General features: G+C 44.1%; 1 protein-coding gene across 2 annotated transcripts in view; it reads right to left on the reverse strand.

Moving 5' to 3' along the window:
• Positions 1-13176, reverse strand: part of LOC138492616 (solute carrier family 2, facilitated glucose transporter member 11-like) — a 458430-nt gene that overhangs the window by 240393 nt on the left and 204861 nt on the right. For both annotated transcript variants that reach the window (XM_069619910.1, XM_069619909.1), the window contains exons 4-6: positions 6788-6912; positions 1977-2106; positions 1722-1870 (exon numbers count right to left, since the gene is read on the reverse strand). In XM_069619910.1, the coding sequence (XP_069476011.1) occupies positions 1722-1870; positions 1977-2106; positions 6788-6912 (404 nt within the window). The remainder of the gene's footprint in view (positions 1-1721; positions 1871-1976; positions 2107-6787; positions 6913-13176) is intronic.

Here is a 13176-nt window from a genome sequence, read left to right on the forward strand (position 1 = left end):
CTCAGTAGATTAACCATCTAGCGGTGAACAGTTTAAGCAATCAGGCACGCTATATAGGATTAAAAACTCCTCTCCGAGAACACCACTATCCTTGTATGATGGATTTCCATCTGCTAATCTGCTTTCAATATTTCTGGCGCTTAAGTGTGTGGATTCTACAAGAAAGTCAGGTCAGCCGATCGGCCTCACTTTCATAAAGCACTCATCACGAGTTGGGCGCTGACATTAAAATGGGTCTGTTTTGTAATACCAGAAACATTGGAGAATCCACCGCCAGCTCTGAGCTGGAGGTAAATCCACGGACTTTCTGCTCATTTTTGGCACAGTTACCACAGCCTGAATTACTGCTGCAGTAATTACCACAGCCTGAATTACTGCTGCAGTAATTACCACAGCCTGAATTACTGCTGCAGTAATTGTGCTGAAAAGGCCACATCAAAGCAGCAATCCCAAACAAAGGAAAGTAATGGGTCTAAAAATGTATATTTTTAAAGATGACACAGAGAGATACATGTTTGATCCCAGAGTCCGCGCTTAGAAACTTCTGGGTATTAAGCGCGTTATAAATAACCTATCATAGCAATAACAATTGAATTTGCACAGTACCTTTAAAGAAGAAGAATGCTGTAGCTGAGGCAGTTGTTATCATATCATATCATACATAACCTGTGATGGGACCAAAATAGCACCGCTGACTCAGCTAAGTTTAGCTTGGAAGGAAGGCCTGACAGTGAAAGCCCACCCACCGTTAGATGGCCCTCCAGTTGCATCCGGGAGGAATGGAAGACGGTTAAGGAGAGCGTGTAAACATAGATTACACTAAACCTTGACTTCTAACACTGAGTTACAAGAAGACGAGCAATATATTGAAGTTTAGCCACCACCGTCTCAGTGGCGAGTTCGGACTCTTTTGACTGGGGCTGCCCAAGTGGGGCACTGACTTCTGCAGGGTTGGCATGAAGTACAAGCACACAGACACATAATGATCGTAGTTTAAGAGAACAGGGTGGCGCCTGGGGTGGCCAATCAGAATCCTTGGGTGGCACCTGCCATCCCAGGCCACTCCCTGGACACGGCACTGTTCTGTTTGTAAATAAAGCTGTGGATTGTGATGCTGCGCTTATGCAAATGGAAGCTGTGGTATTCTTTCCCTTAAACCCTTTGGTGAAGGCTTTGCTATTGACATTCAGGAATACTGATGAGAAAAGTAATTGGCTAAACGTTGGCCAACTTGAATGAGATACATTTGCATACAATGATTCTAAATGTATGCGCATTTCTTCTCATGAATATTAATAAGCGATACCCTGAAAACCTGTCACGATTCCACCCTTGAGCGCTAGAGTAGGACAGCGCTGGCTTGCTAAACTAAAGCACGCACTGCTGAGACAGAGAAGGTTTCTCAAACCCGTGGCTCTTCATAAATTGTAAACTACCATTCCCATGATCCCTCAGCCTTGGCTCTGCTTCTTAGGGTTGATGGGCATTGTGCTCCAAAACATCTGGAGAGCCAAGGGTTGCAGGCCACTGAACTAGGCCATTTACCATCCCTCATAGAAGCCATTTAGTTGCAGCGTTCCTGGAAGGTTATTGTGATATCCAAAATGAATGAGTAGAATGCAAAACATAAAATGATTCTATGGATATACAAAAATAATGCCACCATAGTACATCAACATAAAACTGATCCATAAATATGGATGACCACTGCTTGGCTTTACCTTTCATGCAGCCCTCCTTGTCGTTCTTCACCAGCAGGAGGTGCGGCGGGGTATCCGGGACAAACGGGAACGTGGCCAGCTGGAGAGCGGACGTGACTCCACAGATGGACATGAGAAATGGCCACAGGGATTCTCTGCCCAGGGCTTCCCTGAAGAGAGAAAACACAAACAGCATCAAAAGCTGGGCTAGATACGAGTCAGGCATTTAAAAAAGAGTATACCAGTGGCCCAAGAGCCTAAGGAGTATTGCTCTACCTTAGTCCAAAAAGTAGGCCGAAGAGTTTCCCAGAAGTGGCAAACACAGGGCCGGCGGTGTTTGTAAGGCCCCGTAGTTTCTTAGGGGCAATTTCCCCCAGGTACAGCATAGACACATTGATGCCAGCGGCTAAGGAAAATAAACAGGCAATTTAAATGTACAGAAAGCAAAGAACAGTCAGTTCATAAGCTATTCCCTGCCTTTGGCACCATATGGTGGTATTTAATTGCCAGCATGTGACCAAAACAATGCTACAGAGAAAGGTTGAGGAGGCGCAGAATATATGGCTAGCATGACAACTGGAAATTGTATTGGCATGTATTGGCTGCATAACTGTGTTTGTATCCTTCCACTCACCATTCTTTCTTCTAGTTTTTGGTCCTAATTAATTTGCTTCCTCATAGCATGTTCCATTCGTCCCAGTCCTTTGTCACAGAAATTCTATTCTGCCAGGCTTCCTCCTGTTCTTTGTCATTCCCTCTCATTCATTGCATTCCTTTGTCACAGTCCTTCTCCTTTGTTGCAATCCTAACTTATCAGTACATTTTCTTTGTCCTCGTCCGTCTTCTTTTGTCACAGTCCTCCTCCCTCATCACATTCCTTCTACTTCATCACAGTGCTTCATCCAAGTCCTCCACCTTCATCCTAGCCCTCAGCTTCATCCTAGTCCCTCTTCTTTCATCAGAGTCTTTTGATCACAGTCATCATCCTTCCTTATTCCGCACCCCTTAATCACATTCCTTCACATTTGTCATAGCCGCTTGTCACAGACCTTCTTTGTTATACTTCTTCTCATGCATCGCAGTCCTTCTTTGTGAGTCGTTCACCACACTCCTTTCCCTTTGTCACTGTCCTTTGACCTAATGGCCCTGACTCATGCACACCTGGGTGAGCCAGGGTCTCCCTCTACCTGGCTCCCCCCCCCCGTATCACTTTAACTAGCTATTATCTTTTCCATCCATGTTTAGTCAATGTCTCTATCCCTCTCTGTCCCCGTTTCTCTTTGGTTTGCTATTTCTCTTTCTTTGCCTTATTCTCAAAGGAGAGCCTTTGCCTATCAGGGTAGAAATAGCACAACGGACATCTAAGAAGGAATTAAAGGCTGCATGCAATATTTGTAAGGGGCTGGACATTGAAAGCATAACATTGATGTAATGTATGAGAATGTCACTATGTTATGCAGGAACATCCCCAAGCCTACTTACGAATCTGCTTGTGCTATTTTGACATGTTTTCCAACTGCGGGCATTGCTTGGTTGCAGGTTTCGAGGTATGTATGGAACTTACGCTGTGATTTTAAGCATGTAATTAGCAGGCAGAGTAGAGCAGCTGACTCAGGTGCCCGGGAAGTAAACATTTCAAAGCAAGAAATGGATATGGCCTGCAATGCCATCATTACATCATTCTAGCTTGCAGGTGGACATTAATGCTGATGCCCTCTTTACCTGGGCATGACTGGTAAACTGGTCATGGGTCTTGGTCTCATCTTTCTGCAAACAATGGATAGCAAGCAATACATGCCTTTGTACACATTTGGAGTTGTACAGCCTGATGGCCTGGCCCAGTAGAAACAGATTCCCAGGGTCTGCACAGTTCTGTTGGACATTGTTTATGGCCCTGGGTAATTGGGACATCAGCATTCAAAGCACCAGCACCTCCTTCAGTGGAACAGTGCAGGGGGTGCCCTCATAGCTCACGGCTCAGGGAAACAGAATTGAGGCTTCAGTGCCAAAAAATGGAACAGCAATTGAAGATTGGCACCATCCGCGGCTACCCCCATGACCAGAGGTGTCACCACTAACCAAATATAACAAGGGTTGGAGGATTGAATATGGGAAAATGGATATTCCTGGTGAGCAGCAGCCAGGCTCCTCATCATAGCACTTTCTTAACTTTGAATGTTCCCACTGTGCCATTCTGTCTCTTTGAACTTTGAGGCTGTGAGGTTTTAAATTAGAATGTTCCCACTGTAGGGCTCTCTTAACGCTGAATTGTACCACTCTAAGACTTTCTTAACTACGACGTTTGCCACTGTGCCATTCTGTCACTTTGAACGTTGCTGCTGCAACTTTTTAACTTCAAATTATGCCACAGTGCTTCTTTCTTAACACTGAATTTCACCACTGTGGGATTCTCTTAAGTATGAGGTGTGCCACTGTCAGATTCTGTCACTTTGAACTTAACCAATGTGAGTCCTTAACTTTGAATGTACCACTGATTGACTTTCCTATTTTGCTAGCATAACGTTCTGTCACTTGGAATTTTCCCTCGAGAGGGTTTTGCCAACTTTGCAGCTTGCCTCGTTTAAATCCTGCCACTGCAATCCTTTTCTTTCTCACTTTGATTTTTGCCACTGTGGGCTATGTCTCTCTTAATTATGCTGCTTTGGAGTTTGACACACATTTAACTATAATGTGGTGGGGCTACTTTCTCAGAGTTAAAAAGCCATCTAACTTTGAATCTAATAACAGTTAAACTGGCCTAAGATACATGTGTGCAACTGTTACCTGAAGCGAAGAGAGTGGCACCAAGGCTTCTGGGTAATCACTTGGGCTGATAGCTGGCAGAAAAATGAAGCTAAGGTTGGGAAGGGAAACTGGCTGCTTGTAAAGACTATTTTGAAGTTGACAGAACCTGTATTGTTAGAGACTGTGGAAGACAGAGAGAAGTGAGTTTTAAAGGCAAACCTAGGTTGTTGTTGTGACCGACAGACAAGAGAGACGAGGAAGAGTGCCTGGCCTACTTGAAAGTGTTGAACTACTTTAAAGTGAGTCTTGTCGAAGCCTGTCTAGATGTACAAAGTTGCGGTAGTAGTCCAAAGTGATGAAGCTGTGGTGGATTAGCTGGTTGTCAGTAGATGCAGCATTGTAGTAGCCTAAACAAAGCGTAGGACTGGGAGACAAAGTTGACTGTTTTCATGGTGAATCAAGTAGAAGTGACAAATTTACCATTGGGAATTCTAAAACTGTAACTAAGTAAATACTAACTATTAAGCAAGAACTGTGTCTCAGTGGCAGTTGTAGATATTGCATTTCTTTTGAACTGTGGCAAGTCTTCTTGAAGAGGTGACAAAGTATTGTGGATGGGATTACCATTGGTGCTATACGGAAAGTGGATATTTCACCTAGCAAGAAAGATTTGCTATCATTGGAACTTTGGTTAACAAACCTTTACTTTAACTTTGAAACATCAAGAACTGATTTGGGACATTTCTTTGGTTGAACATTAGCAGCATTGACCTTGAATCCTGTCGAAGGGAATTTACCCAGGACATTAGAAGGTTATAAAGAAACTGTGAATGTTGTTTATGTTATGTTGTAGTGCCGTATATTTTCTTTGTGTATTTGTTGCTTAGTGTGAGGGCCAGCTATCGTGTGTAAGATTGTTTTCCCCTAGCTTTGGTTAGACAGGGAAATCTGCATCGAGTAGGGATAGTGATGCATTTTACTATATTTCTTTTGAGAATAAAATGGCGTGTTTTGATAAATCATTAAACAGCCGTCCGCCTGACATTACTGACCCCCCCACAAAGTGCTCCTACATTCTGCACACAACTAAGCAGGTACTACCTTTCTTCGCCTTCCCACATGGAACACTCAGCATCATCTCCCTTGTCATGTCCAGAATAGACTATGCCAACTGCATCTATCTCAGAAAGCTGGACTGCCTTAACCATAGACTACAGCAAATACAGAACACAGCAGCAAAACTACTCCTCAGACTCACTAAGAGAGAACACATCACACCAGCAAGTTAGAACCCTACATTGGCTACCAATCAAAAAAAGAATGTTCTTCAAAACACTCTGCATAACCCACAGAGCAATCCAGGGACAAGTAGCAGAACGAAAAATCTCCATCTACAGATGAAACAGAACACTAAGGTCCAGCAATGACATATATCGAACCAAAACAATACTGGAAGCAGGAATTTGGTGGATCAGCATTCTCCTGCATCCCCACATAACTTTGGAGATTACTCCCAAAGGAAATACAAACAACAGAAGACCAATTTAGTAAATTGCTAAACATATTGCTCATCAACTCACCAAACTAAACAGGAAACACAGTCAAAGAGAAACAGCCAATACAACACAAGAGAAACACACAAAACAACGGAACCTAACAAACTGAAACTTACCCCAAAAATCAAGCATTTTAGTACAAACCACCATAGAACAATATGAACACTGTCACAACAAAATAACCACCACACAGAAAGGCACAGACTACTAACATCACTTACTAACCCTAGGAAAAACATTCCAATATCAAGCATGCTCACTGTCAAACACCAAACAGAACAAACACAACCCTCTACCGCAGCAGAAACCTTCAACCACCACAAAATGCACACACACAGCAACATCCAAGTAAACACAACACACTACAGAAAACGAAACCAATCACTCTCAAATCATTACACACATACTCCTATTACAAACACCACCTAACCCTTTTCAACTAAAAACAAACCCAGCACACAGTGACTGTTTTTTCTGATCTGAAACTACCAACAGCACATCAAAGCCACCTAGTGCTTTTCCTCTCTACCCTACTAACTAAGCCATCCCAGCCCTCCTTCCTTTTCAGATCCGCAAGAGCACATAGAGACCATGAAAATGGCAGCAGTGCAGTATGTGTCACAATAACATAGCATAACAGGACCAAAAAGCCCCAACTCTAACACACAAGAGAGGTGGAGGTGTGCCTAGAATGACACACAACAAGAAAAGTCCTGTATGAGAGCCCACAAAGATACCCAATATTCATAGAATAGTAGAAAAGCCAGGAAGTGGAATGAGAAGTACCTGAAGTGATGCCAAACAGGAAGCGGCCAACCAGAATCATCTCAAAGGACCCTGCCATTTTGCTGAAGCCGATGATCATGGACGCTCCCAGCGTGACCAGATTATTGCATAGCATACACCTACTTCTGCAAGGACAAACAAGGAACACATTTGAAGTCCTCTGAGAAACATTTAAGGTGAGGTATTGTCTTCACTCGGGAAGAGTTAATGTGACAAAGAAGAACAATCTTAAAGAGAAGTTAACAGAGTGGTTGAAATGAGCCTGGCATTGTGGTCATGTCACAATCTTGAGTTAAGGCACGAGTATAAGGTTAAATAGAGGGGTACCTTAACACTTTGAGTGCATGAATAAGTATATTATATATATGCACGACAGATGAGCAGCAGACTCAGCCATAACTTGACAAAAGTGCCAATCCCAACGTTGCTTGCTCCGGCAATGTATTTATTTAAAAATGTGAAAAGCACTTCCCATCATCTGGTCTCCTTAAATGAAACAGCTGTATGAAACGTATTTATTTATACATAATCAGGCATCAATGGGCTAGTATGGGTCCTAAAGGGTGCTGCAGCAAGGTGATATATGCCTGGCTTTGGAGTGCCACACTGTGGGCTCCCTCCACTGTGGGTGTATGGGTGTGAGCGGGTTCTGAGCAACCCAATGACTACAGCTACCATAAGTCCTTTCAGCAGATTCAACATTGATTGATTACACCGGCACTGGCTCTTTGCTGCAAGTGACACTGCCTGCCGGAGGACGATATGAGCACAGAAACCGGTTAGAGAACAGCAGTAGCTGTGGAGGTGAAATGTGCAGAGAACCAAAGTGCACCCCTTCCACCCAGTGCTGTTTTTATATATATATATAATAATAATCTGATGAAGCCCGCAAGGGTGAAACACATTGTTGTTGTCTGCCTTAGTTGTCCACGTTCATTACAGTAAAGGAATCAAATTAAGCCTAGAGTTTATTTGTTAAGGTGAATTGGGCAGGGAACCAGAGTGCACCCCTTTCATCCAGTAGTGTTTATGTTTGAGGTACTCTGGAGAGTGGATGCTCCAGGGTGCTGCCCCAGGGTGTTATATGCCTGGCCTTGGAGTGCCATAAGTCCTTGAAGCAGAATCAATTGCACTGTGGGCTACTCCCCTCCCTCCCCCACTGTGGGTGTTTGGGTGTGAGTAGGTTCCCTGAAAACCTAATGACTACAGCTACCATAAGTCCTTGCTGCCACACTGATTAATTACCACTGCCCTGGCTCTTTGCTGCAAGTGAAACATCCTCCCTGATGACGCGATGAGCAGAGAAACCGGTCGGAGGGGAACATCAGTAGCTGTGGAGGTGGATTGTGCAGAGAACCAGAGTGCACCCCTTCCATCCATGCTGTATTTATATATGTATCTAATAATATGACGAAGCCTGCAAGGGTGAAACGTGTTGTTGTCTGCCTTAGATGTCCATGTTCATTACAATAAATGAATTGAATTAGACCCGTGGGAGTTCGAGTTTATTTTTAAAATGGTTGGAGTGAGTGCCGCCGTCGCCTGAAGGCCCCAATGTTTACAAAAAGTATATGGGCCGCTCTGAATTTTTTTGGACAGTTTGGTGAGGTTTCGTGCAGGGGGGTAAAAGTTAGAGGGGGGTCCCACATTTTTTTTCTCCATAGACTAAAGGGCAAAAACTTTGTGCATGGCTATAGCCCGAACGGCTGGATGGATTTGCACCAAATGTGCGGCAGGAGCAGGGGCTTGGTTCAGAAAGCAAGCTTTTGTGTGTTTGGTGGAAATCCGACCAGTACTTTTGTTGCAAATATCTGAAATGTACGTCTCAAAAAATGTGTGATATCTGGCTCCGCTCCGCGGACCAATTTCCCTATTCGCTCCAAGGACAGAAGTCTCATTGGCTTGCGGTATGGCGTGTTGTCAGGGAACTGTGGACGCGGACAGTAGTTGGCTGGAGGGAAGTGTGCTGTGCGTCAAAGTTTCTGGGATACGCTGCCATGGTGTATCGGAGGATAGTCTTGTGGTGTGTGTGCCAAGGCCCTAAGGCATTGTGTGCATGAGTGGGGCTCTTGTACGTAAAAGTGTGGCCACTGAAAGTAGTCATAACTGGCTCTGCTCACGCGTTCCATTTTCCTGTTTGCTGCACAGTGAAAATTTAATTGCGCTGCAGTGTACAGTGACGTGATGTGCGTCATAACCTTTTAAGAATGCTGGCATGTTGTATCCGAGGACAATGCGGCGGCGAAAGAGCCTGGAAAACATACTGTACAGCATCTGATGGTGGGAAGAAGGGATGGAAAGGGTGGGGGAGTGAGAAGTGCTTCCTCTGACATATTTCATTAGAAGAAGACAGTGATGTGACAGCGGTATCTGTCGCTAGTATGCCAATTTGCGGTTACCTCAACAGGCTACAACCTTGTGTGGTGAGTGGAGGCAGCCTTCGTTATGGCATGAGACCTCCAGCTGTGATTCCTTTCTGTAATGAGTGGTCACCGGCTGAATTGCAGAAGGGGACTGTATTCCACATGACATGAACTTTTACCCATAGCATGTACTGTGGTGTGTTGTGCGTGGTAAAAAAGTAGCTTCTTCGATGCATGGCTGTATCCCTTGCACGGGAAAGTATGTCCACTGGTTGTAAAGGTATGTGCACGCGTTGCAAGTAGATGTCACACTGTTGCTTTGTGTGTGTGTTTTGGCAGCATTTATTATTTATTTATTATTTATTTATTCATATTTTTAGAGTGCGCATCAGCCCAAGGGCATCATGGCACTGTTACAGATATTCATTGCTGGTTATAGACTGACTTGAACCTGCTGGTCAACGTCTATAATGACTCCATGGCTAAAGCTATCGACATCATTGCCCCACAAAAAATGCGCAAAGGGAAACCAAAAGCACATCTGAATTCGTGGTACACCCCGGAGCTCAAACTTCTCAGACAACAAAAAAGTAAACTAGAATCACTATGGAAATCAGTTCCTTCAGTAGATAACAGAACTAATCTCACCAATATCTCCACTTTCTGCAAAAACGAGATTACACACGCTAAGAAAGAATCTCTTAATTCCAGGATCTCTCAGGCAGGCTCTAGCACAAAGGAGCTCTTTAACATCCTAAAGGAATTAGAAAACCCCATTCCTCCTACAGATACCTGCACAAAGGATAAACCGTAGTGCACAGGGATCCAGAACGCCCTTGCTAACAAAATCTCAGGGCTCCAATCTAAAATTGAAAACAAACGACAACAACTCACTCATGGTCCTACTTCCAGCTCCACCCTTCCTTCACCCACCACCACTAGCTCAGGCTTCACTTTCCAAAAGGTAACCATACCTGAAGTACAAAAAATTATAGCATCTTTGCAACCTTCAAACTGTAAGGGGGACAGTTGCCCCACACAGATCATAAAAGATACAGCCAGGGATCTTTCCCCCTTCATTACCAAATTAATAAACTTGTCATTCTCCAATAACACGGTCCCAAGTAATCTGAAACAATCCTGGGTCTTACCACTGTTAAAAAAACAAACTCTCGACCCAGATATACCCACGAATTATAGACCCATTACCACTGTCCCATTTTTACTAAAAATTCTTGACAGGGTGGCCTATTTACAAATTCAGGATTACCTTGAGACAAACCAATTACTAGGAACTCGCCAATCTGCCTTTCGTTCTCAACATGGGACAGAAACGCCCCTTGTTGATCTTAAGAGAGAGATAGACAAACTCAAAGATAAAGGTAGGACTGCCATCCTTCTTCTCCTTGACCTTTCCGCTGCCTTACCTGGTTGACCACAAAATCTTGTGCAACCACTTGTCATCGGCAGCACACTTCTCCCAATCTGTGGTCACATGGATCCAATCCTTCCTGGACAACAGGACCATGCGGGTCTTCTCACCCCTAGCAGCGGCCGACCCCATTCCCATTACTTGCGGTGTCCCACAAGGATCTTGTGTCTCACCCACTTTGTATAATATATTTACAAAGCCCCTATTCGACAAGCTGGACCATCTGGGTGTCACCTACACTAATTACGCAGATGACACCCAGATACTCCTCACTTTATCCGGCAATTACAACTCGGACGTCAACCGGATCAATGAAGTCTTCTCCATCATTCAGGCATGGATGGCCACACATGGCCCATGCCTGAATGATGACAAGACCGAACTACTACTCCTTGTCGGCTCACCTAATACCATCTGGAAACTCAGCCCCAGCTACACCAGCTTCACCATTGACGGTAACACCATTCCCATCGCTAAAAGTGTAAAAAACCTTTGGTTTCTACCTAGACACAAATACCAACCTCGCATAAACAAATTAATATGACCGCCTCAGCCACTGCTTACACTGGTAAACTAATCAGGGCCTGCACACCTCTGATCCCCCCCAACAACTGCCTTACTTTAGCCAGAGCACTCATTCAATCCAAACTGGATTACTGCAACAGCCTTTATGTAGGTGCCAACAAAACGGTAATTAATAAATTGCAAGTTCTACAAAACAATGCACTCTGTGCCGCCCTAAATATTCCTAGAAGAGAACATATCTCGGCTACAAGAATTTCATGCAAATGGCTCTCCATGCAACTAAAGATAGACCTAAAATCCATCTGCCTCACTTACAAAGCTCTCAACCACCTAGCCCCGCCCTGTCTTACCAACAAATTCAACTTAAGACAGAATACTAGAACCGCCATATCTTCTAATACACTACAACTGACGGTGCCCAAATACTCTAAAAGAGCCGGTGGATCCAGCTTCCCAGTTCTAGCCTCACAACTGTGGAACACCATTCGATTGGATATCAAATCCACCCCCACCTTCCAACCTTTCAGAACTAAGGTCATCACTTGGTTACTCAATGAATAACTAACTATGTATGTATGCCTAATGTATGAATGTATCCTTTACTACGTCTGCTTTGGTACTATCTCTGCACTAACTGCTTTCTCGTAAACTATACATATGCTGCACAAATGTACAAATGTTTCTCACCTTTGCCTGTAACTTGATGTTTAAGTGCCCATATAACCTTGGGTCAGGAGCGCTATACAAATAAATAAACATAAACATAAACAGAGGGAGGAAGGCTTAATAGTTACATAGACATTTGCATTTAGAGTTCATCTTAGAGATACATAGAAATTGCATTTACAGTTCACCTTGGAATTTCGAAGAACATGGAGTCCTAGGGTGTTGTGTGGGGCTATATGAATAGCGTGGTTTTGAGGGATTTGCGAAAAGGAGTACAGAGAGGGTTCTGCTCTGAGTGCATTGGGTAGGGCATTCCAGAGTTTGGGTGCTATATGGGGGAAGACAAAGCCGCCGCTTTTAGCTCTTTTTATGGGAGGGTGCACAGAGTTGGTTTGCATGGTGGCTCCTTTTGGGGCGGGCAGAGATGTTCTTGGTTAAGGTTTCTGATAGGTAGGATGGGGCGGAGAGATTGATACATTTATGCATATGGGTGAGGATTTTGAAGTTGATCCTTTCCTTGACTGGGAGCCAGTGGGCATCACATCTGGCCTGAACTATGTTGTCACTTTTGAGAATGTGTAGAGTGGCGTGGAGCACATTATTTTGTACTATTTGGAGCCTGTTGATATTTTTCGTTGTGGTGCCTGAAAGAATGGCTTTGCAGTAATCACGTCTAGCTCCTATTGTGGCTCCGACGATGGATAGGCAGTTTTGAGTGGTTAGAAAGGTTTTTATGGCATTTATAAGTTTGGTAGTGAGAGTAGAGGCCAAGGAGGTGGCACTAACCTGTCTTGTCATTGAGAGTGTTGAGTCTAGGTAGACTCCAAGGGCATTGCACACATTGTTGGTTGCATGGGTGTAGTCATTGTTACAACATCCTACAGTTGTCGTTGTATGGGAGGAGATGCTGCAGTGCACAGTCGTGCAGTGTGTCCACTAGGTGCAGTGTTGGAATAGTGTCCATACAGAAGAGGGTATGGTTAAACTGGGTGTTATATGTGCTTGAGTAGTCTGCATTGTGCAGATTAGTAAGCGTTGTCTTGCACTATGCAGTATTGGTTGCATCCACGTACTACAGTGTTGGGAGCAGCACCAATGTTGTGAAGAATGTGTTGTTTGCTTGGCATTAATACAATGGTTTGTGAATGAAAGTAGCGATGCCAAACATTGTAGTTTGTTTGTGCATTATGGTAAGTGGAACATGTGTGCTTGCATCCCTGCTTTATGGTGCAAAGGTTGGGTTGAAGTGCTGGTCCCTATGTAGTCTTTGTCAATTCTGTCATATGGCTACATGTTTGTCTGCATGGCTCTCTTATGTTGTGGTGGGCAAGGCCTGGACTGTTGGGTGCATGGCCGAAGGCCGTAGGCCATAGGCCATGCCCCCAACTGTCCAGGTCTAGGTC

The sequence above is a fragment of the Ambystoma mexicanum genome, chromosome 10 (genome assembly GCF_040938575.1).
Source record: "Ambystoma mexicanum isolate Mex_15411 chromosome 10, UKY_AmexF1_1, whole genome shotgun sequence".
NCBI classification, from domain to species: Eukaryota; Metazoa; Chordata; class Amphibia; order Caudata; family Ambystomatidae; genus Ambystoma; species Ambystoma mexicanum.